At 40.6% G+C, this 26,627-nt stretch overlaps 1 protein-coding gene across 2 annotated transcripts in view; it reads right to left on the bottom strand.

Moving 5' to 3' along the window:
• LOC138748599 (copine-8) overlaps positions 1–26,627 on the bottom strand; it is a 276,255-nt gene that overhangs the window by 209,547 nt on the left and 40,081 nt on the right. For both annotated transcript variants that reach the window (XM_069909068.1, XM_069909069.1), the window contains exon 2: positions 9,619–9,659. In XM_069909068.1, coding sequence (XP_069765169.1) covers positions 9,619–9,659 — 41 coding nt within the window. The remainder of the gene's footprint in view (positions 1–9,618; positions 9,660–26,627) is intronic.

The following is a 26,627-nucleotide window of genomic DNA, read 5'->3' as shown; positions in this document are numbered from 1 at the left end:
GTCAGATTCAGAGGACTAAATACAAATTATAATCTAGCTTTAATAAAATTACTGAAGATAAAAGGCAGTCTTTGGAAGATCAGTAGAGTAAATATAATTAGTGCTGATATGCTTTTAACTAAATTGTGATTAGGTGCAATACATTAAAAAATGGTAGTTTCAGAAAGGTGCAGTTTTCATTTAGATCTTGCAAATTGAATTACTTTTCATTTTCTCTCCTCCTTCTGCTACACACTATTTGCAAACTCACAAAGTAGTCATAATTTTGTCAGAGTACAAAAATGCCTTCACATACAACCCCAACATTCTTTTTCCTACAGGCAAGGAAGAATCACCACTTACTGGCAGTGAAAAAATCCCAACTCTATTCAACGCATGGATGTAAACAAAAAGAAATATAAACGAATTAATTATGCAACACAGAGCAAAAAAGATCAATAAAGTGTAAGAGTCCTTAAATGAGTCCCTGATTGAGTTTGGCGTTGAGGAGTCTGATGGTGGAGGGGGAGCAGCTGTTCTTGAACCTGATGGTGCAACTCTTGCGGCATCTATAGCTCTTCCCTGATGGTAGCAGTGAGAACATAGTGTGCCCTGGGTGAAATCGATCCTTATTGATTCCTGCTGCTCTCTGATGGCAGCGTTCTCTGAAGATGTTCTTGATGGTGGGGAGAGTTTGGACTGTGATGTCCTGGGCTGTGTCCACTACCTTTTGCAGGGCTTTACACTCAGGGGTATTGATGTCCCCATGCCAGAATGCGATGCAGAATTTCTGCAACAAGATCATTCCTAGCCTATTTTCTTTTAATTGGATTATTTAAAAGCTTCAGAACACCATATTTAGTTTTGTTCATTTGCATCAAATCAATCTCACTGATTGAAATCAGACACACATTCATCTGCTCAGCATGCTTGTACAAGAAAGTGTCTTTTCAGTTCCACTAACAAGTCTAAATAGCTAACTGAAAATATAAACTTTTTCTGTTGGAGACACAAGAGACTACAGATCTTGGAATATGGAGCAAATAACAAGCTGCTCAAAGCACCCACAGGAGCATCAGTTGGAGAAAAATTGTCAAAATGGGTCTGATCTATCTATCAAGGCTGAGAACGCAAAGGAGAGATAATATGTAGATAGGGTGGGAGGGCACCAAGATATCCCAGGCGCAGACAAGAAGAGACTGAACATGAGAAGAAAGGATGGAGTCAAAGATATAAACTAAGTGGGGCAGGAGCAGGTGAAAACAAATTGTCTACCAGGACAGCCCTATTTGTTGATCTTGGGGCAGAGATAGAAGCAGGAAGTGTAAGGTGGAAGCACCATCAGGTTAGAGGCTGTGGAGGGGATATCTTCTGATGTGTTGAGACCTATGATAGCGTGGGATATAGAAGACTGATATCTGTTGGTGAGGTCATAATCCAAGGGAAGGTATGAACAAGTTCTTCTATTATCATATTAAAATTGAACAATTTACAAAAGATTAATCAACTGTGGAGTGCTATAAAAAGTGTGCACATTTTTGGATTTATACCAATAGCTTAATTGTAGTAGCCAGGTTTGTACTTATTACGAGACAGAGTCGTGCTGGCTTCAAGTCGAAACATCTAATTTGCCCTCTCATTTTCCCAGCAGCTTATTTCCCCTTCACAATCACTTCAAATCGCCTTTGATTCCATTTGCTATATTACAGGGATAATTTATAATCACCAATTAACCCACCAGCACATTTTTAAATGTGGGAAGCCTAAGCACCTAATGGAAACCCACAGACAAAATAGAATCTAGATCCTCTGAAACTATGAGGCAATGGAATTAATTAGCTGCCACTTCCCAAACAGCCCTGGCCAGAATTGTCAGAGTTGTGTTTTCCACTGAGGGCGAGTGCAGTATTCATCCCCCTCTCTTGGTTTGTCATGCAACGCACCATTACCTGCTTAAGATGGTCAAGTTAAGTTTATTGTCATCTGATTGCACAAATACAACCCAACAAAACAGAGTTCTCTGCCAAAAATCACAGACTCACAACCAGTCATAACACACTTACAAATAAACAATATATATGCATGACAAGTATTAATATATACAAATAAATAGTTTCATGAATATGAGAGTCTCTGATGGTTACTGCAAGCAGTTCCTTTGGTCATTCAGCATTCTCACTGCACATGGGAAGAAGCTGTTTCTCAGCCTGGTGAAGCTTGCTTTGATACTCCTGTATCTCTTTCCCTTTGAGAGCAGCTGAAAGAATGTGTGTGAGAGCGAGAGAGCGAGCTGGGTGGGGTTGGAGAGAGAATCTCCAATTTTCCTCTCTGCCACTCTTATGGTCCATGGATTGACCTCCGATCCATTTCTCTGCACCAACCATTCTTGATAGAGTTCCTATAGAAAGTTGATGTCATGATAGACATTAGCCTTCAGTCTTCTCAGGAAGTGCAGTCATTGTTGCATAGTGTCTCCACAATAAGTCACTCATTAAGTTAACTCCAAGGAACTTGATGCTCTCTACTCTCACTACTACAGAGGTGCTGATGTGTAGTGGAGGATGTTAGTTCCTGGTCCCCCTGAAGTGTACGATCATCTCCTTTACCTTGTCCAGGTTGTTATTATGAGTTTCCACCTCTTCTCTGTAGTGTGGCTCATCATTGTTGCTGATGAGGCCAACTACTGCTGTAAACTTGATGACACTGCTGGAGTTGGATCTGGCGATGCATTTGTGGGTCAGTAGCATGAACAGAAGCAAGCTGAAACTGATGCAAAACTGCATTGCCAGAGAGGGCTGCTGAGTCCCAACGAGGACAGCTTCTCCACCAACCTCTGGGGAATGATCATATTAAACACCGAACTGAAGTCTATGAATGCCAGCCTGGCAAATGAGGTGTCGTTGTCCAGATGGGTCAGGACAGAATGAAGGGAGAAGACTAAGGCATCGTCTGTGGAACAGTTTCTTCTATAGGTGAGTTGAAATAGCTCCAGCGTCTCTGGGAGGTGTGCTCTGATGCTTGCAGTATTTCATCATGGTGAAGGTCAGTGCCAATACAGTGGGCAAACAGGCTACAACAAAATCTTTAACCTGACAATAGAAAGGGTTATGGAAATGTAGTTCAAGGGTACAATCTTAATATTTTCTGGCTTCTCAATTGGGAAGGACCTCTTATCTCTGCACTGTTTGAATAATATTATCCAATTTTCTTCTCCACAGGATGCAGGAAAGGAAATATGCCTTGCAGTTTTAATTCCTGCACTTTAAAATGATTTCCTTTCACTCAATAAATATCCAAAACATTGGCCTGCATAATGAATTGAAATACAGTCCTGGAAAGCTACACAGAACATTAATTTAAGGCTTGGTAACATCTACTCTGCACAGGGCAGTTGGGAAAATAAGCTATTTTGATGAATTAACTGATGACATGTGTGACAAGACATATCTATACATGACAGATATTCTTCTCTCATTCACAGCAAGACCTACTCAGTAACTATTGATAGATTCTCAAAAATAGCATTGCTTAGAAGGAGGTCTGATGTGCATTAATCATATTATTCACGTTTAGATGATGAATTCCTTGGGATTTAAAAATCACAAAAAAATCAGAAAAATTCAACTTCAAACAGCAAGATCACGTTTCGCCAAGAAAATTATTGAAAATATTGCAAGATAATGATAAAATTATTTCAAAATCATTTAAAAAATATAAAAATGGGCATTTCCTTCATGTCAGGTGACTTTTTTTTCCCCCTTATGGGGCAGTGTCTTTTTGTTCCTCACATCTTGAGACCAGGAGCAGTGTGTGTTGGCCTAAATTTGAAATTCAGAACGTCACTTATGAACTTCAAAAGTAATAATGAAAGCACTTGAGATGTTTGAAATAATTTTAGAGATGGATATTGCAGAATGCTGAAGATTTTCTGGAAGATTCCAAACAATGAAGACAAATAGAACAGGTAAATGTTATTTGAATCAACTGGAGTTAAGCTTATATTACAAAATAGACAGTGCAGTGCAAAATATTGTACAATTTCCAAAATCATATTCAGACTGTCATTTACTTGGAGTTGTACCTCTAACTTTGTTAGTTTTAGATTGGTCAGTGTTTGAGCTACTGAAAGAAAATAGTTCAGTTTATACAAATGTTTATTACTAATTCAAAAGCTGATTTCAAATTACAATATGCAAGCCCTTCCCAATTATACTTATCAATGCCTGGACTTGTCTCAACTGCCGAGGCGAGGCAACGACTGCACACTTGTAGTAGGTTGTCGGGGCACCGGTAGCAACTTCTCCACCTCCCCCGACCGAGACGTTAGCTGGACTTTAGAAGTTCTTCTTCTTGCTGAGAGATGTTTCCACCCCTCAGAGTCTCCACTTCAGCAGTGGGACCATATATTACCCAAAAAATTGTTTATTTATAGCTTATTTCTGAATAAATCATTTAATTATCTTCAAGGTCTCCTGATAGTCTGCGACCAAGAAAAGACAACTGCATCTCTGGGCCTCATGGTGTAAATTAGATTAGATCTACTGATGCAACTGCATCCTTTCTTGCATAAGCTGGTCTAAATCCTCCATTCTTCTTCTTTGGCTTGGCTTCGCGGACGAAGATTTATGGAGGGGGTAAAAAAGTCCACGTCAGCTGCAGGCTCGTTTGTGGCTGACAAGTCCGATGCGGGACAGGCAGACACGGTTGCAGCGGTTGCAGGGGAAAATTGGTGGGTTGGGGGTTGGGTTTTTCCTCCTTTGCCTTTTGTCAGTGAGGTGGGCTCTGCGGTCTTCATCAAAGGAGGTTGCTGCCCGCCAAACTGTGAGGCGCCAAGATGCATGGTTTGAGGCGATATCAGCCCACTGGCGGTGGTCAATGTGGCAGGCACCAAGAGATTTCTTTAGGCAGTCCTTGTACCTCTTCTTTGGTGCACCTCTGTCACGATGGCCAGTGGAGAGCTCGCCATATAACACGATCTTGGGAAGGCGATGGTCCTCCATTCTGGAGACGTGACCCACCCAGCGCAGCTGGATCTTCAGCAGCGTGGACTCGATGCTGTCGACCTCTGCCATCTCGAGTACTTCGACGTTAGGGATGAAAGCGCTCCAATGGATGTTGAGGATCCTCCATTACAGGAGTCACATTACACGTGGCCCCTTTCACTTTCAGCCTGACAGCACAGATTCAAGTCAAAGCCATTATTATCCAAATGTCCACACCAATGAAGTCCAAAAGCTTCTGAATGTCTAGGCCCAGTGCTCAGCAGGACAGAAAGTCACACTGGCACCTTAAACCAGCCTCAGACTGGAGCAGCTCGTTAGCTGTGCCGCAATACATATGGACCTTCCACTCAGGCAAAGATTCTCTTATCATCTTGAAAAGCTAACTTGACTTAAAATGCCACCTCCCGACCCAAACAAGAGCTTAATTCTGTTTCGTTCTGCCAGAATGCTTTTACTCACCTGCTCAGCATTTCATTTTTATCTTTTGTCACCAAATGCTGGGAGCAACATCATGGGGTATTTAGAAAGACAAAGTAGAATGGGAAAAGCATGAGAGGTGTAGCGCGTCAAATGAACCAAAGACTTGTTAGCTCAAACCAAGGCTTTAATCAGCAAAAGATTAGAGCTTATTACAACAGAGTGGACCAGTCCAGACCGACCTGGGTCTGGTTAGGAGGAACCCTTTATGGCCTGCCAGTAGGCGTGGCTACAACTCTCAGCCAATCACTACTACTATATGTAAATATATGTAAATATATACATTGGTGATAGTATCCTGTACTGTATCCTGTACTATCACAAGAGGGTAAAAGTGAATCACTTCAAATTGAAAACTAAGGCAGATCCACAATTAATTAAGGAGCTAAAGCAAATAAGGAGAAATGACCACTAAAATGAGATAAAGCAAAGATACAATGTATCAATTTCTCATTCAGAAAAGGAGCATATTCAGATTTTAAAGATTGAATTTAAATATTTGAATGCATAAGAGTGACACGTCTCTTTGTATTGTGGAATACCTGAGCTTTGGTTTCTGCCCAATGTTTATGCAATACAGTGCTAAATGTAATGGAGTTAAGAAATGATTAAAGCTGTTATCAAATAATTGAAGAGTATGGAGTGCGATAATAAAATACTTAAGGGCAAATAAATCAAAAAGTAAATATTTGAACAGCAGGTAATAAATTTGGTTGGAACATATCAGACAAAAAAAAATCTAGAACTAGAGATAGGAAGTGGGGAAGAGGCGAATGGTAAGATGCTGGTTAATTAAGTGGAATAATGTGACCTTGAATTGCACATCTTTAAATCTCTGAAGTGACAAGAGCAGAATGAGAAAATTGTCTTAATAGTTACAAGACTGCAATGGAAATGACAAGTGCTGAAATGAGCAAGGAACTAACGAGACCAATGTTTGTTTTTTAAAGATCTTTCTTTCTTTCTATATCTATAAACTCCTGAACTGGATATGTACAATGGTGAACGTTTGTAAAACTCCTGAACTGGATATGTACAATGGTGAACGTTTGTAAAACTCCTGAAGTGGATATGTACAATGGTGAACGTTTGTAAAACTCCTGAACTGGATATGTACAATGGTGAACGTTTGTAAAACTCCTGAACTGGATATGTACAATGGTGAACGTTTGTAAAACTCCTGAACTGGATAAGGGTTACAACAAAGCAAACCACCCCAACAAGCGAAATTGCTGTCAAAACCCAAGCAGCCACACAATTTATAGCCATGACTTTCAGTTCAATGGACTTTAATGTTTATAAAGCAATGAATCTTTAAACTGAGCACATTACTGCCAGCGAGTGAAGCAAATCAAATCCAGCCAAATGTGGGAGGAAAGGATCATCGGTGTAATTTTGATTCTGATTCTAATTTTGCTGTGATACAGTTTATTCCTGTAGCCTTAATAAAAATGGATTAATAGACTTGTTTCCACATCACATCAATCTAACCTGTTCTCCATCTGAGCAAACCTCCCACCGCACATTGAGATTGATAACATCTAAAATGTTAATAGTATATTCAATCAGTTCCATTATAAACCCATGCAATTCTGAATTAATATTTATTGCAATTAGAATCATACGGCATCCAAAGTAGTGCCTTGTAATTTTTAATGATTGAAGTGGACATTTGCCCCATTAATAATTCAGACAGGAATGAGCAACTTGTTATGCAAAAATATGGATAATGCAAAACTATGGATTTTGGTAACACAAGGGAAGGTTGTCCATGAAGTAAGATGACAAAATGTTGTGTAGGTAATTGGCAATCGATAATATATTTTAGAAAAGAATGAAAACTTTAACTTCCGACTAAACAGGGAACACAAACTCAGTGTCCAGCTTTGCCTGGATATTTTTGTCAAGATTTCTCGCAGCTGTAATGCTTCACATTCTCATCACACTTTTAGCCAAACAGTTATTTAATTGGAACATAGCAGTACTCAAGACCGTCTTGTTCTGTTTGGCCTCAGAAATGTGTTTCCCCCTATCTAGCCCTTAACGATCTCTTCTATACTTTCATTTCCAGAGAAAAAGTGGTGAACAAAACCAATTATCCACAAAAGATGATGAGGGGAAATTTCATTGCTTGGGAAGAATTGGAAACTGCAGATAAAAGCCAAGCAGCCACTTCTGTCCTCCAGCAAATACGACAATTTCTCAGAAATGTATTCAACCTCTCAGGAAGCTGGAAAAAAAAATCAATCTGACAATCTTGATTATTTCCCTCACTACAGTTTCTCCGGAGTTCCCTTTTCTTTTTTACTGAATGAAGGACGGGTTTGTGCAAAATACCCAAGATCGACTTGACCAAGTAGTTTGACCACTCCCAGTCCGTGAGAAACAATTCCCACTGCCTCATTCACATTTTATTTGCTTTGCTGCTCTACAGTACTGTTTTTAATATCTTGGTCATTCAGCTTCACATTAATATATTCCTCTCCAAGTGCATCACACTTTTTCAGGTTTATAAAATGCAGCACTTAACTGCTCAGTCAATACGTTGGCCAATGACTTACTTCCTTAACAGGCATTTTTATCTCATATTAGAACCACCTCAAGGTTTGGCATCATCCATAAATGTACATAAATAGTAATGTAGTCTCGTCAAAAATTATTAATGGGCAATATTCCAGCACAATGATCCTCCTTTGTCATCCTCTGAAATGCACTCTTGCCTCATATTCCATTTAGTTCATCTCTTTTGGCTCAGGAAAAGCCCAAGGGGCTTTGGTGCAGCCAGAATAGTGCAGGCCACCACATATTTAATGGATAGAGATAGCTCTAAGGCCAGAATCAAGTATCAGAATCACAGGATCTGATGCACTAACAGACAGTTCTCTCGACAGCCCACTGAGACTGTAACTTTCCAACAAAGTGCTGCCACTAATCTCACTGCAATTAAAGTAAATTGTAAAAGATGCTTCTGACGGTTTGGAGAACTGCACTTCTGCATTGCACCAAACACAAGAAGAGCAGATATGGCTCGCAGTCCGCAGGTCACTTATGCTCAGTTCTGACAGATATCAAATATGATTCCAGGGTTAAGACATCAAAGTTCAGGAAACACAGATCTGGTGTAATGGTCCACTTGCACAAATGAAACAATTATGATGAAATAATATTATTCTTATTGCAGAACAATCCATTACTACAGTTTATGTTGCAGGATTGCTACTCCATTTATTCACACCGAATCTTAACAAAACTTGAAACCTAAGGCAATCAAAACCACTTGGGGTGAAGAGCATCTCATCTTTGATGTAGGTGCACTTTAGCAGTTCCATTGTTCCACAGTAGAACATGCCGACTTCTTGCATTACATAAGAATTTGGGTCAGCAGAACAAGTCAGAGGCACTGAAGATTAGGTTGCCAACTTGCAAAGCAGCCAGAGCATGACATGCCAGGAAAAGGCACTTGGGAAAAAGTCCTTGCAAGAGGCTGCTAAACCTCCATCATTCATTCTCTGGAGCTCAGCATACAGCGCTAATGATCTGCCTGAGTATATACAATAAACACACCCGACACAATATTTTACTTCCCATATTTTAGTTGATGCTTTGTCCATTCAGCTATTTATCCTAACTCCATTACCTTTGTTATGCACCTTTCATGAAATTCTTTATCAAATAAAAATTAAAATTAAAATGAATAATCCACTCTCATTTTAATTTCAGATGAAATTCCAAAAATGTGTCAATGCACAAAAATACATACCTCAAAGATAATTTCAAGAGGAACAAGCTCAAATCAATCTGTTTATATTGCTCATAATAACGGGACAAATCTCAGTTCATTGTTTGTACACTAGTTTTTGTTTAAATTAATTTTTTTAAAATTTGACTTGGTAACAAGTCATTTTGGCCCACGAGTCCGCACCACCCAATTTACCCCCAATTAACCTACACCTCCGGTACGTTTTGAAAAGTGGGAGGAAACCAGAGCCCCCAGGGAAAATCCATGCAGACACTGGGAGAACGTACCAAGTCCTTACAGACAACACGGGATTCAAATCCTGGTCCTGATCGCTAGTCCTGTATAGGTGTTACACTAACCGCTACGCCAAATGTGCTGCCCATGCAAAGAGAAAGGAAATTTAAATCTCCAGTTACTTACTTGGGTCTGATTTAGAAAATGTATCTCGGTCCAAAAGATTCCTGTGGGAAAACAAAAAGTCTCATTAAACACAAATCATGCTTAATATTTAAATTATAAGAGCTTCCTAACAATTCTCTTGAGCTTCAACCACATCTGACTGAAATTCTCTTCATAGTCTCAATATGTTTGAACTTAGGGCAGGTTTTGCCAATTGCCAATTGTCAGACTAATCATTAAACAGACCCACAGGCGGCCGCACAAAGTACATTTTCCTTCTCCTTCGCAAGTCTTATTCAGATCTTCTAGCTTAAACTAAAAATATTCAAGGAAAATCAACACATGAGGAACAAAATAAATTTGGAAAGTTATCTGTGAAAAAAGGTCAGATTGCTGAAAGGCTTAAATCAGGCAGAATGGTTGAGAAGACTCATGTGATAGTTAACAGCAAGAACCATGAAAGGAAACCTTATAATCTGCTCTAAACTGCCCAGCAGGCTCCTGGCACCAGATGAGACTTACTGAGCAAACTGGCAGATCAGGTGGATTCATGTGCAAAACAGGTCAGATGATCTTTTTGAAACAAAGGCCCTTTTATCTGATGGATAGAGATCCTTTAGGGATTGGGCAAAGAAAAATATAAATGTTAACTTGTGGATATTCACTGCTCTCCAAATTAATTGCGTTTTGGGTGCAAATCAAGAAGATTCGCATTTGTCTTATGTTTTAGTAATTCCAGTACTTTCAATCAACCTTTGCGGTAGCTAATGAATGACAGTAGGATGGTTCATATGATTCACTCAAACAGCCTGGTGTACAGTCATTTTACATAGAAATGCAAAATAATTTTGCGTCCTGGTGGTCTAAAATGAATAGGGTCTCAGATCCTGTGTCAGGTTTGATCTGGCCTGGGATCTGACCAACATTCCTCCACATGAAGTCCCACCATTGAGCACAGAGACAAATGTGGCACTTTAAAGCACAGATGCAGATGCCTAAAACTTCAAACCGCTGACGCCAAAGGATCCAAATGAAACTGCTGACAAAACTCAGCAAGATATTGCCTGATACTAATTGCTCAGCCAAAGCTGACAACAAAATCTGTTGTAAATACAACTTCAGGAATTAAAATGAATGCAATAAGCAGAATACTCTCAACATAAACATAGACTGGGCAGCTGATATTAAGGAATGGCCACATTGTAATGAATTTCCCATACCACTGACACCATAATACAATGCATATAAACAATAAATGCACAAGCAAAATGAGGAAGGCTTGTTCCATTGTCAGAGTGGAAGCTATAGAATGTCTGTAGCACCACAGCTGTAGTTGAAGAAAAATTCAGATATAGGATCAAATACTGAGAATCGTGATCAAGGATTAACTCCAGCGCTGCAATAGTCAGGTCTGGTTTTAACAAGGCCATGGTTGATGCCTTGAAGAGCAGATTGCAAGTAATATTATGAATGAAAGCAAACTCTGAGGAAAAGGACAGATAATTTGTGGCTTGGTTCAAGGTCAAAAAGATATACAAGTAGCCTAGCCTCGCACAGCAAATACCATCATTGGGTCCGGTTTTAACCTTCCCCACCCAAAGAGCAAAGGCCAGGTGGAAGTGCAGTCCTCACCAGGTTCTGACACATTTACACCTACCACAATGTCAATGGCCTGGTTTCAGCAGTGGGAAAATGTCTGGCACAGGCACGCAGAACATTATTTATCTTTGAAAGCTTTCATTAGAAAAATGTCAATTGGGCCAAAGGCATTTGTAACCTGATCTCATAAGCTTTGCTGGGACCAAGGAAAACTGCCTCAGGACCTTCGTGATGCCATCATCATCACCCTGTACAAAAACAAAGGCGAGAAATCAGACTGCTCAAACTACAGGGGAATCACGCTGCTCTCCATTGCAGGCAAAATCTTCGCTAGGATTCTCCTAAATAGAATAATACCTAGTGTCGCCGAGAATGTTTTCCCAGAATCACAGTGCGGCTTTCGCGCAAACAGAGGAACTACTGACATGGTCTTTGCCCTCAGACAGCTCCAAGAAAAGTGCAGAGAACAAAACAAAGGACTCTCCATCACCTTTGTTGACCTCACCAAAGCCTTCGACACCGTGAGCAGGAAAGGGCTTTGGCAAATACTAGAGCGCCTCGGATGCCCCCCAAAGTTCCTCAACATGGTTATCCAACTGCACGAAAACCAACAAGGTCGGGTCAGATACAGCAATGAGATCTCTGAACCCTTCTCCATAAACAATGGCGTGAAGCAAGGCTGTGTTCTCGCACCAACCCTCTTTTCAATCTTCTTCAGCATGATGCTGAACCAAGCCATGATAGACCTCAACAATGAAGACGCTGTTTACATCCGGTACCGCACGGATGGCAGTCTCTTCAATCTGAGGCGCCTGAAAGCTCACACCAAAACACAAGAGCAACTTGTCCGCGAACTACTCTTTGCAGACGATTCCGCTTTAGTTGCCCATTCAGAGCCAGCTCTTCAGCGCTTGACGTCCTGTTTTGCGGAAACTGCCAAAATGTTTGGCCTGGAAGTCAGCCTGAAGAAAACTGAGATCCTCCATCAGCCAGCTCCCCACCATGACTACCAGCGCCCCCACATCTCCATCGGGCACACAAAACTCAAAACGGTCAACCAGTTTACCTATCTCGGCTGCACCATTTCATCGGATGCAAGGATCGACAACGAGATAGACAACAGACTCGCCAAGGCAAATAGTGCCTTTGGAAGACTACACAAAAGAGTCTGGAAAAACAACCAACTGAAAAACCGCACAAAGATAAGCGTATACAGAGCCGTTGTCAAACCCACACTCCTGTTCGGCTCCAAATCATGGGTCCTCTACCGGCATCACCTACGGCTCCTAGAACGCTTCCACCAGCGTTGTCTCCGCTCCATCCTCAACATTCATTGGAGCGACTTCATCCCTAACATCGAAGTATTCGAGATGGCAGAGGCCGACAGCATCGAATCCACATTGTTGAATATCCAACTGCGCTGGGTAGGTCACGTCTCCAGAATGGAGGACCATCGCCTCCCCAAGATCGTGTTATATGGTGAGCTCTCCACTAGCCATCATGTCAGAGGTGCACAAAAGAAGAGGTACAAGGACTGCCTAAAGAAATCTCTTGGTGCCTGCACATTGACCACTGCCAGTGGGCTGATATCGCCTCAAACCGTGCATCTTGGCACCTCACAGTTCGGCGGGCAGCAACCTCCTTTGAAGAAGACTGCAGAGCCTACCTCACTGACAAAAGTCAAAGGAGGAAAACCCAACACCTAACCCCAACCAACCAATTTTCCCCTGCAACCGTGTCTGCCTGTCCCGCATCGGACTTGTCAGCCACAAACGAGCCTGCAGCTGACGTGCACATTTACCTCTCCATAAATCTTCGTCCACGAAGCCAAGCCAACGAAGAAACATAATGAAAACCTTTCAATGCTTCAATAAAATGGAGCAGAATCCAAAATAGTCCCAGATAAATTAAGATCTCTTCTGAGCAGATAGGAAATTTTGAGGTTGGTCATTTCTAGTATGCCACTGAACCCCACACCAATACTGACCAAAACAATCACTGGGCCTGTTTTGACATCACTTCCTTTATGCTCCTTGATGAATGAGACCCTTCCTCCATCTACCAACAACCTCATCATTCCCAGGAGGGAAATTTAGTTCTTCTCTAATACTGAGGAAGCTAAAGTTTAAGCATGTGTAGTCAAGCACAGCCCACACATCAAATTCACACCCCATTAAAATAGGCAGGAGACAAAATACAAGAATACATTAACAGTTGAGGCAGCACAGTTGGCATGGCGGTTAGCGCAATGCCTTACAGCGTCAGCAATTTGGACCGGGGTTCAAATCCCACACTGTCTGTGATGACTTTGTACATTCTCTCCGTGTCTGTGTGGTTTTTCCCTGGGGGCTCTAGTTACCTCCCACCATTCGAAATGCACTGGGGTGTAGGTTAATTGGGTGTAAACTGGGCAGCAAGAACTTATGGGCCAAAATGGTCTGTTACTGTACTGTACATCTAATTATTTTTTACATTAAAGTTTGCAGAACAGATTGTATTTGGCATATGAACTACTAACACATGCAAGGGTGAAATAATATTTTAGTGGGGAAATTAAAGTGGACACATTCATTTGAGGAAAAGTATTTAATGAGGACTGGGGAGGTAAAAAAACAGGAATTCATTTCTACAAGGATGCAGTGGTAAAGCACAAGAGTTACAAAAACATGGATTAAATGACATTAAGAAAAACCAACAGATTCAGCTTGCATATTGTGAAAATAATATTATAATTTCTCAAGGAGGTGCAGAAAAGATTTCTAAGAAAAACAGATCAATCTAACTGGGATTTTTTCTTGAAATATAATGAACAATAATCCAAAAATGTATTTAAATATTCCAAAATGATTTGATTAAAACATTTGTTATGCTGGACAAAACAAGATTTTCATCTATAAATATATCACCGCAACCAAAAGATCCAAAAAGTAAATGAAGAAAACCGCCTTTGCCTCATCACCTGGTCTATTTATCTTAGCGATTGAACCACTTGCAGAATTGATTCCATCAGATCCTGATATTAAAAAATTTAAAGTTAATCAAGAGGAATACAAAATTAATTTGTTTGCCGATGATGTTTTGATCTACTTCACAGAACCAATAGGTTTACTATGTAAATTATATTTAAGACAGGAGGAATATGGATATACTCTATAAAGGATTAAACTCAATGTCAACATATACACTTTGAAGTGGCCAACAAATGAAATAAAATATTTAGGAATACAGGTAGAGAATAAGTGCAAGGTACTGCCAATAACATTATTGGGTAGGGTTAATTGTGTTAAACTGAATACATTTTCTAGAGTACAATATTTATTTCAAACATTACTGATGATGATAACACAAAGGTTTTTTCAATAATTAAAAAATGACCAGTTCTCAGAAAAAAAAACATTTATCCGACATAGGCCTGGTCCCGACCATTTCAGATAATTGGGAGTTGTACTGTACCCATGCAACCTTTAACCCAAACACATACCATGTGCTTGGTGAGCCAGCTTAGAACTGACTGAATCACTAGTGGGAACTTTCCACTGGGATACTGAACTCAGGGCTGGATTAAGGCCAACTGATGCCCCAAGCACAGCCCCCTCGACCTTTTCATTGTCTAACTGACAAGACATTAAGACTCAATAAGTGCTGAATGTGAAATAATAATTTAAAAATTAAGTTTTCTTCCAGGCCAGACACCACAATGATATTAAATATAACCTGTATATATATATTTATATATATATATTTATATTTATAAATATTTATATATATATATTTTTTTAAATATATACACACATATATGGGTTTTTTTTCCATTTATTGTGGGGCCCTAGTTCAGCTGCACCATGGTAAATCTGGCATTGGAAAAAAAACTCCATGGTGCACCCTTCCCTTGGTGCCCTAAGCACACATTTTGATTAATGGTTAATTCAGGCCTGACCGAACTCAATGGAGACCTCACACTGCAAAGATGGCATCCATTTGAGGGAAAAGAGGACAATCTAATGCTTGTCTGACAGCTTTGGCTATTATTTGCTGATCTTCAAAGAAGAACCACTCGCAGGGCTCGTATTTATATGAGTGACTGCCACTAAATCATCAGAAGGTTTACCTTCTGGCCACTGCTGTCTGCAGTTCTGGAGAACAAAACCAGAAGCATTCATTTTCTTCCACTCTGAATGCATTTATAACTTGTATTTAAAATTGAACATCATAAAAATTCTAACTGGCTCAGTAACAAAGAGAAATGGTTCTCCAGCTGATTCCAGAAGGCAATCCATTACAGGGAAGAGGAACACAGCAAGAGGTGAATGGAAATGGGAAGTCATTGGATGAATCCTCCAGGAATACTTTAAGGATCCGCAAAGCTAATTAAATAGCATGAAATCAGGCCTGAATAACTCCATCATAAACTCTCTCCCTGATCCTGACCAAATACTTGGCCATTTCAGTAATGTCAAAGATTTTAATAAGATTCAGTTACACTTAAAATACCATCCACTCTCTGACAAAAATCTCAACTGTCACCTCCATCATATCCCCCATCCCTGCTCTTGCCTCTTGCCATCTGCTTCCCAAAACCCCCCGTCAATGCCTTTGACATGTTTCAAACGAATTGTTCACAGTACTCTCCTTGCTGGCAACACAGTATTTATCTGACGCAAATCCCTCTTGAACCTCTTGGTCAGTTTATTTGGCCACTGTTGTGAAGGTGGGTGTTAGAATTAACGGAGGTGGGAGGAAAAGAGATTACAGGGAAAATTGGCAAGATGTTTGTTTAATCTTGAATAATGATTCAGTATTAGCTGTAGCTCATTGGAAACAGTAATGAATTTGAGGAAGAACAGTGTTCAAGATGCACTCCTGTGAGCTATGCATATAATTTTGGTCACCACTTGAGTGGAGTAGTATTCCACAGTTGGAGGGCCATATTGGGTGGGACTATGAACCAAGCTACTACTTGCTACTCTACTCATATGCATGTACAAATTCCCACAACACAATTGAATCACAAAGTCCTGTGTAACATTTTCCAACATCACTAAAATAAATTACCTGAGCATCCCATGTCTGTATGTGGGACATTATTGTGTACTCATTACCTGAGTATCCCTTAGCTGTTGTGCACAAATTACATATTTCATATATCGCAACACTGCCTACATTTCAGAAGCATAAAACTAACTGTCTTGAGGATTTGTTTTCTAATTGTTTCATAGGATGCCAACCTTGCTAATAATACCAGCATTTATCACTCATTCATAATTGTCCATAAGGTGACAAAGCAGGCAAAATTAAAACACATTAGTTTGACTAGGAAAGTACACCAGATCGAAAGTGTCATGTTTATAAATCAATAATTTCTTATTACCAAGATCACACCCAAAATTAAAAGATACTGATCACTGTTAAGGTGAACACCTGGCAGGAGTTGGTCATCTTACCTGTCCTTCCTGAAACAAATCAGAAAGAGCACAGATTCAGGTAGCTCAGCCCAGTGAGTCTGTGATAATTATCCTGACATTACACCACATGCTCCAGTGGCCCTCCCACACCAGAACTGGTTCAATGCAGACAAGTATAGGATCTTTGACACTTTTTAATAATTAAGTCAAAACTGGAAATGCCAGAAAAATAGAAATTGTTGAACATTAGCAGATAACATCCGTTAAGCAAAATAACAGTCTTAACATTTCAGGTTGGATTTTGACACAATCTTTGACCTGCAATGTTACTCCCTTTTCTCTTTCAACAGATGTTGCCTGATGTGCTGAGTGTTTCCAACATTTTCTTTTAAATCCACAATTCTCATTCCTGATGCCAGAATTGAAAGTTAATTACATTTTATTTTTAACTTCCATGTTTATTTTTGGATATAAAAGGAGGCTCTTCGCCCTGTTGAGGCTTCTTTTAAACAAACATCCTCTCGCCAATTTTCCCTGTAATCTCTTTTCCTCCCACCTCCGTTAATTCTAACACCCACCTACACAACAGTGGCCAAATAAACTGACCAACCTGCATATCTACAGCAGCTGGGAGAAAACCTATGTGGTCACACTGAGCAAAGGTCACATAAATAAAACCAGAGGCAAGCATTGAACCCAGATTACGAGAGCTGTGGGGCAGCGGCCTCACCAGCTACAGCGCTGAACTGCCCAGCTGAGCCACAATGATATTTAGTTTTGAGTTTCTTTGTTAGATCAGTCAATCATACAATCTCATAAGCTTAATTTGTTCATTTTTGGAAAGGCCAGGAATTTTTTGTGAATTAAGAGTTCGTGAGATACAAAGCATAGCAAGCACATTTTAAAAAAAATTTAGACATACAGCACTAATGGGCCAATTCAGCCCTACAAGTCCAACCCACCTAATTTACACTCCAGTAACCTACACCCCACCCCCAGTACATTTTTGAAAGGTGGGAGGAAACCGGAGACCCCTGGAGAAAACCCACGCAAACATGGGAGAATGTACAAACTCCTTACAGACAGCACAGCATTCAAACCCAGGTCTGGCCCCAATCGCCAGCGCTGTAAAAGAATTGTGCCAACTGCTATGCCAACCTTGCTGTCCCTTGCCAACTGTGCCTGTCTCTTCACAAAGAGATATTTCAAGAATTTAAATAAAGGGAATTATGATGGTATGAGACGGGAGTTGAGTAAGATTGATTGGGTGGTGTTTATGGGGTAGTTGACTGTGGATAGACAATGGAAAGCATTCACGATCTAATGGAGAAATTGCAAAAATCGTTTATACCGGTTTGGCATAAAAATAAACCAAAAAAGGTGACTCAACCGTGGATAACAAGGGAAATTAGAGACAGCATTGGGTCCAAAAAGAGAGCATATCAATTGGCCAAAAAAAGTACCGCAACCGAAGACTGGGAGCAGTTCAAGATGCAGCAAAGGAGGACAAAGGGATTCATCAAGAGAGCAAAAATAAATTACACAAGTAAGCTTGCGGCAAATATAAAAACCGACTGCAAAAGCTTTTATAAGTATGTCAAGAGGAAAAGATTGGTGAAATCCAGAGTAGGTCCTTTGCAGTCGGAATCAGGGGAATATATAATGGGGAATAAGGAAATGGCAGACCAATTAAATTCTTACTTTAGTTCTGTTTTCACAAGAGAGGATACAAATAACCTCCCAAGGATGTTGGGAAACATAGAGACTAATGCAAGGGAGGAGCTGAAAGAAATCAGTATCTCTAAGGACATGGTCTTGAGGAAATTGATGGGATTGAAGGCAGATAAATCCCAAGGGCCTGATAATCTACATCCTAGGGTACTCAAGGAAGTGGCCATTCAGATAGCAGATGCTTTAAGAATTATTTTCCAGAAGTCGATAGACTCAGGATCAGTACCCATGGATTGGAGGGTAGCTAATGTTACCCCACTATTTAAAAAGGAGGGCTAGAGAAAAAGCGGGGAATTATCGGCCTGTGAGCCTTACATCAGTAGTGGGCAAAATGATGGAATCCATTATTAAGGATGTAATAGCGGAGCATATGACTAGCAGAGAAGGGATCGGACGGAGTCAACATGGATTTACAAAAGGTAACTCATGCTTGACAAATCTATTGGAATTCTTTGAGATGGTGACAGGTAAAATAGATGGGGGAGAGCCAGTGGATGTGGTGTACCTGGACTTCCAAAAGGCCCTCAATAAGGTCCCGCATAAACGACTGGCTTCCAAAATCAAGGCTCATGGGATTGGGGGCAAAGTATTGATGTGGATTGAGAACTGGCTGGCAGGTAGAAGACAGAGAGTTGGGATAAATGGCTCGTTTTCTGAGTGGCAGGCGGTGACCAGTGGGGTGCCACAGGGATCTGTACTGGGACCCCAGCTGTTCACAATTTACATTAATGATCTGGATGAAGGGACTGGATATAATACCTCCAAATTTGCAGATGACACTAAGCTAGGAGGGGTTGTGTGCACGGAAGAGGGGGTCAGGAAGCTCCAGTGTGATTTGGATAAATTGAGGGACTGGGCAGATACATGGCAAATGCACTACAATGTGGATAAATGTGAGGTTATCCACTTTGGTAATGCAAACCGGAGGGCAGATTACTATTTGAATGGCAATAGATTAAGAGATGGGGAAGTGCAGAGAGACCTAGGGGTACTTGTACATCAGTCTCTGAAGGTGAGCATGCAGGTACAGCAGGCGGTTAAAAAGCCAAATGGTATGTTGGCCTTCATATCAAGAGGGTTTGAGTACAGGAACAAGGATACCTTACTGCAGCTGTACAGAGCCTTGGTGAGACCACACCTGGAGTATTGTGTGCAGTTTTGGTCACCTTATCTGAGGCAGGATGTTCTTGCAATGGAGGGAGTGCAGAGGCGATTCACCAGGCTGATACCTGGAACGGCAGGAATGACTTATGAGGAAAGAGTGTGCAATTTGTGATTGTACTCGCTGGAGTTTAGAAGATTGAGAGGGGATCTCATAGAGACATATAAAATTCTGGCAGGATTGGACAGAATGGATGCGGAAGGGATGTTTCCAATGGTATGGGAGTCCAGAACCTGGGGCCAGGGTTCAAGGATAATAGGCAAACCATTTAGGACCGAGATGAGGAGGAATTTCTTTACCCAGAGGGTGGTGAATCTGTGGAATTCATTGCCACAGAGGGCAGTAGAGGCAGGTTCATTAAATATATTTAAGAGGGAATTAGATCTATTTCTTCAGTATAAGGGTATTAAAGGTTATGGAGAGAAGGCGGGGACGGGGTACTGAACTTTAAGATCAGCCATGATCTCGTTGAATGGCGGAGCAGGCTCGAAGGGTCGAATGACCTACTCCTGCTCCTATCTTCTATGTTTCTATGTTTCTAAGATGGTTTAAGTGGATGACAAAAGACCAGCACCAAGGGGAGACTGGAAAGTGAGGAAAACGGCAGTCCGCATACCATAGACAATTCGCAGAGAGAGGTTCTTGATTACAGAGATATATGTAGGCAATGTAGAGGGCGAAGTTCAAAAACATAGTCGTGCAACTGTCTGAACAAGCAGTTCCAAGTGGCAGAACTCAGAAAGTGGGTAATATGTAATATGGAATTCAGAGAGGTGAGAATGCACAAGAGAATACAATGCAGGAGAGGAAGGGAAAGGAAATTAAAAGAGCTCAGAGAGAATAGGAAGAATGCATTATGGAAGTAATTTTGTGAATATACTAACTGGAGTTTATTAAAACAATTGATCACCTGCTTAGTGAAAGCATGGACTGTTATTTTGGCTGGCTGAAGGAATGGATCAGTCTGTAGTAGATGTAAAAAGAACATGATTTTAGGAATTAAGGAGGCGTTCAGCAAGTACTGAGCTGAATTAACCAACACATCCTTCATCTCAACGTCAATTTGAACTTTATCATCATCTGACTACATATTTAAATGTTTCTCCAGACCACAGCGTGCACACATACTGTAATGGAAGATTTAAATCGTGTTTTTTTTTCCACTTTTGCAGCCTTTGCTTCTACAAGGCTGAGAACCTGCTTGTTTTTTAGAATCAGCAGACATAGGCTAAATTCCACTGAGGGGCCAGAGATGCAGTTATCTGAAGAAAGGACATCTGTGTACCAACAACATTTAATCTTCCTGCTTGTTTTGGTCACAGACTGTCAGAGGCCTAGCCTTGATGCAAAATAAACCATTGTATTCAAAGTGATAAGCTGAAAATTATGTTATTCGATAGAAGCCTAGCATGGTAGCTTGCTCGGAATAGGTGCTTGGGTAAGCAGTTTTTGAGTAATATAAGCCATGGTCCCACTGCTGAAGTATGAGACTCTCCGAGAGGTGGCAACATGTCTCAGCAAGAAGAACTTCTAGAGTCCAGCCAACGTCCCGGTCGGGGGAGGTGGAGAAGCTGCTACCGGCACCCTGACAACACAAGTGTGCAGTCATTGCCTCGCTTCGGCAGTTGGGACCAGTCCAAGCGTTCATAAGTATAGTTGGGAAGGGCTTGCATATTGTAGTGTGAAATCAGCTTTTGAATTTGTAATAAACATTTGTATAATCTGAACTGCTCTCGGTGTGTGTGTCTATTTTCTTTCGGTAGTTCAAACACTGTGACCAATCTAAAACGAACAAAGTGAGAGGTACAAGTTTACCCAAGACACATACATAACACACAACACATAATAATTAATATACATAAAACAATATAAAACAAATACTGTATAACTATTTCAGAATAATTAATGTGTTTAATTTATCTCATAGCCTGCAGGAAGAAGCTATTACCCAGCCGGATAGTCCTGATTTTGATGCTCCTCTACCTCCAACCTAATGGTAGTTGGTAAAAGGTACTGCGTGGTCGACGGCAGGAATCCTGGATAATGAACATTCCCAGTGAATGTTGTCAATCGAGAAAAGGGAATCCACAGTAATCTTTTCAGCCATTTTAGTTGTCGTCTGCATTGATTTCCAGTCTGTTGCTTTGCAGCTACCGTACGACACAATGATGCAGCCAGACTGGACATTCTCAATTGTGCTTCAGTAAAATGGTTGCCAAGATGGGGGCCGGTAGTAGCCTTGCCCTCATCAGCCACCTTAGGAAGTGTAGATGCAGCTGTGGATGTTGGTCCAGGAGAGGGTGACCATCACACATGCAGCAAGGAACTTTGTGATCTCCACTCTCTTCACAATGGAACCATTCATGAATAATGGTCAACCTTCATCTATCAATTTATATAAACTGAATTACTCACCATTTCTTTAAAAGGTTGGAGGATTTTTAAAAAATGGTTGGCCTTTCCAATATGAAGGGTTAATAGAAAGGGTTGACTGTAGTAAGATGAATATTTTTCCACGAATACAAGATCTTTTTCAAACGTTACCAATGCTATTACCACAAAAGTTTTTCAAGGATTAAATAAACATATAAAGAAATTTCGTGGAAAGGTAAAATGTCAAGAGTTTCTATAGAAAGATTAATGTGGAAATATGGATCGGGAGGTTTACAGCTTCCTGCTTTAAGTATTACCAAATGTGTTATGGATCTATGGTAATAATAATATTTAGGTTAAGGTATTTTTTTAATAAAAATAAATAGAAAAATAAAAATAAAATTAAAAAAATAAAAATTATGGAGAAAATACTGTATATGCATTCTTAGTAAAATTAGTTGTGGCTGGTACAGGGACACACACAGGTGACAATACATTTACAGAGAACCATTGTACTCAGAGAAAAACCGTAGCCAAACTGGAATGGGTCCCATGCTGCTAAAAGGGGTGATTTGATGCGTTCCATCACCCAGTCACACAGAACACTTCATCCAGGTCAGTGCCACTGGGAGGTAGTCATCTCATCAAGATACCATCAGTCTCTTGAGCACTGAGATGATGGTTGCTTTGAATCCTGTGGGGACAGAGGGCTACTGTAATGAGATGTTGAAGGTGTCTATTAGGGGACCCCCCCCCCCCCCATTAGATGGGCTGCACCCGACCTGGTACATTGACTGGTCCTACTACTTTATGTGGATTCATCTTGAAAGGATCCTCCTCACCTCAGCCACGGCTATTCAGGCTGTCAGTTCATCAGGGAGAGATTGGGGCCATATTGATTTTTCTTCTCCCATAAAACCCGGCATAGAAGGATTCCATCCTATTAGAGAAGGGAGGCATCATTGTCTCTGACCCACCCAGGTGACTTCTGGTTAGGTATGGTTACAGTTTGAATACCCTCCCTCATGCACCTTGCATTGGCGGAGGATCACTTTCTACCGCACAGGACTCCAGAAAGATTTATATGATCAATTTAGGGTCTCAAGAGGCTGGAAGAATACCACTACATATCTATACATAGAATTTGCATATACGGGCTCTAAATTTGCAAAAAATATACTTTCTCAAATTGAATGTAATTTTCTCCAAAGGGATACAGTGTTGAATTTCTGCATTCCATTTTCCCATACCCAATTCACTGCAATACGCTTCCTTGCCACCACTAATGCTATTTTAACTAATTTCATTTGGTATATTGATAGTTTCAACATGGGTCTTTTACCTTCTATATTTTTCAATAAAAATAAATCTGGGTTTTGTGGAAATAGAACGCCTGCAACTTATTCTAAAAAAATTTCCCTAAATGCACCCAAAAACGCTTTACCCTGGGCCATGACCAAGATGGATGCAAGAAAGTTCCTGTCTCCTCAACACACCTAAAACATTGAACTTTTGTGGTGTCAAATATAGCAGATGTAAACAATTATATTGAACTCACCTATACCTTACATTAATAGTATTTGTCATGTAATCCAGAGATCTGACCATCTTTGCTCATCAATTGTAATATTCAAATCCCACTCCCACTTCTGTCAAGATTTATGAACTCCATGTTTAGTAGTACCTGACTGTAATATAAAAGCTGAATTGCAGAAGTAAATTTCTTACTATTTCCCCTCATAATAAGAATTTCCACTTCTGGACAAGTAGATAACAGCATCGCTGGGCCTAACTTTTCCCTCAAATATCCTCTCAATTGAAAATAACAAAAAGAGTATTATTAGTTATTCCATATTTATTTCTTAATTGTTCAAATGACATCAATTGGCCTTGTTCATCAGTCTTCAATATTTTAATCCTTTTAGAAATCCAAGTAGTTAAAAATTGATTATCCTTTGAAAAAGGTACAAGATCATAATGAATCAGAGGGATCTTGGGCGATAAATTCCTTTTATTCCAATTTCATCATCTATCTTATTCCAAACAGTAATCAAGTGTTTCAACAATGGCCTTTCTTTAACACCAATTATTAATTTTGAATCCCATTTGTATATAAATTCCTCTGCTGATCTCCCTCCTATTTTATCCAATTGTATTTTAACCCACGCCAGTTTTCCTACTTCAAAAAAAGTGAGAAATCTCATTTGAGTTGCTTGGTAATAATTCTTAAAGCTGTAAGCCTCCCAATTTATATTTCCACATTAATATTTCTATAGAAACTCATGACATTTTATCTTTCCAAAGAGATTTCCATACATTATTATTTAATTCTTTTAAAAAAACTTTTGAAGTAATAACATAGGTAAGATTTGAAAAAGATATTCTACCTGCTTTGTCTTCCTGAATGCACAGGAGAGTTCAGTCCTTGCTGATATCAATGTCATCTTGTCACCAGACCTGAAGGTACAGTTAGCATAGTGTTTAATGCAATGCTGTTACAGGGTAGCAATCCAGACTGAGGCTTGAATGAAAGGAGCTTTCAGATATTCTCCCCGTATCTGTGTGGGGTTCCTCCTGGAGCTCCGGTTTTCCTCCAACCCTTCAAGATGTACTGGGGTTTGCAAGTCTGTAATTGGGTGGAACAAGCTCACGGGCCAAAATAGCCTGTTACGATGTCTACATTTAAGGCAGCGTTACAAGCTCTCAGCAATGCACTAACATCTACATCTATCCCTGGCTGTTTACCGTTTAATCACCGTCACATCCTAAATGCACTTGCCTATGTAGCTGATCACTGAGCTTATATATTTAAGTGTTGCTGCAGTGGTCGGAGGTGGTGGCGGGGATGCGGTGGTCGGAGGTGGTGGCGGGGATGCGGTGGTCGGAGGTGGTGGCGGGGATGCGGTGGTCGGAGGTGGTGGCGGGGATGCGGTGGTCGGAGGTGGTGGCGGGGATGCGGTGGTCGGAGGTGGTGGCGGGGATGCGGTGGTTGGAGGTGGTCACCTCCCTTCAATCTGCTCCAATCTGTGCTTCAAAAGCAGTCCTGCAGCACCGCTGTGACTTTCTCTTGCCAGGTCCTGATCTCCCTGTGAACTGGTTTGATTTGTTTTCCCAGTGTTCTGTATGCAGGGATTAGCAAGGAGAAGCTGCACTGTTGTTTGGAACCAGAATTGTTGCTGTAACCATGTGTTCTGACTATCCAAGGTGGAAACAAAAGGGCAGCATTGCATGCTCCAGGGTCATTGGTGCAGACCGCCAGGTCTAGAGCATTCTCTCCTCTGGTTGCAAAGTTGGCATTTGTTGGAACTGCAGTAAGATTGTTCTTTGGTGGGCATGATTGAAGTAGCCAGCAGCCATCTACAACCATCAAGGTGAGTTGCCTGAGGTTAACACATGGACCTTTAGAGCTCTTTCACTTCTTCCCCAGCATTTACAGAAGGAGAAACATAATATGATGCCTGTAAATTCTGTGGGCAAGTTGAAGGGCCTGCACTTCACAATTAAAAATTCTATCTTTGGTAAGCAGCGAGCATTTACAAATGAGACATTTATACACTAGTCATTGTCGACGTTATTGCAAAAAAACCCTCCACAAATCTTCCAGACCACCCAAAAGGAGACAAGACCTCCCAGCTGGATGACTGAATTTGAAGTGGTTTTCTAGAGCCATGTCTTTGTAGTGACCAAAGTGCAGTAGTCCTTCATTTCCCTCCGGTTCAGATGCAGCCACAGCTAATGTAGTTTATTTTCCAGCAATTAGCGCGTCAATACAAGCACAGGCCTGGAGAAATTTGCTTTGAGTCTGACACCTATGCTGGCTTGCTTACCATGTTTCAGCTTCCTTGCACACTATTTCCATCAACTTCTTCCCTGAATATTTGTAGAAGGCCTCAGCCTGGTGTTAGGGCTTGTTTATTCCATTCTACTATATCTGCACTGTATCTTCCTTTGATGGCCTCTATGGATTTTAGTGCTCCTTACATTTAGCAGTATTTTGCTATTATCGAGAAAACAAAAAGAACGAGAGGTTGCACTGTTGTTTGGAACCAAAATAGTGCCACCATTTTCCTCAGGTAAGAGTCTGACGGCTAAGTGGAAAATAAGGCTGGATTTGGATTTCTCAAGTTGAGACTGAAGGAATACATCACTCAATGTGCCTTAAAATTATTGAGAAATTTATTAATGTTGTTTGAATCCACAAGGGAGAATGAAAAGTTCTTCCCTGGGGCAGTCAACCCCATCCTTGTTAAGTAAAATATGAAAATCTGCAGACACCATATTGAAGTAAAAACACACAAAGCTGAAGAAACTCAGAAGGTCGAGCAGTGTCCTTTATACAGAAAAGGTAAAATACGTAACTGATATTTCGGGCTTGAGCCCTTCATCAAGGTATGGGAAAAAGAGGAAGCAAAAGTGTAATCTGGAAGAGGCTGTGCAAAAAACTATCTGAAGATATATAGCACTTTTGGCATAGTAAAATATCCCAAGGCCTTTCACAGAGGCACTAACAAATAAGATGTGACATAGAGCCAAAAGAGGTAGATTTTAAGGAGCACGTTATATGAATATGAGAAACAGAGGTGGATTTTTCAGAGAGAACACAGGGGCTTAGGGCCTTGGCACTACAGGTAGAGTCAAGGGGAGATCTGAACTGAAGGAGCACAGGTAACCTGAAGCGATGCATGGCTCTGATTTTAAAAAGATGCGAAAGAGGAGGATTATTGGGAAATTTACAAAAAGAAGAATTTTCAAATTGAAGCATC

The sequence above is a fragment of the Narcine bancroftii genome, chromosome 13, assembly GCF_036971445.1.
Source record: "Narcine bancroftii isolate sNarBan1 chromosome 13, sNarBan1.hap1, whole genome shotgun sequence".
Classification (NCBI taxonomy): domain Eukaryota; kingdom Metazoa; phylum Chordata; class Chondrichthyes; order Torpediniformes; family Narcinidae; genus Narcine; species Narcine bancroftii.
This window is presented reverse-complemented; position numbering and strand designations above follow the sequence as displayed.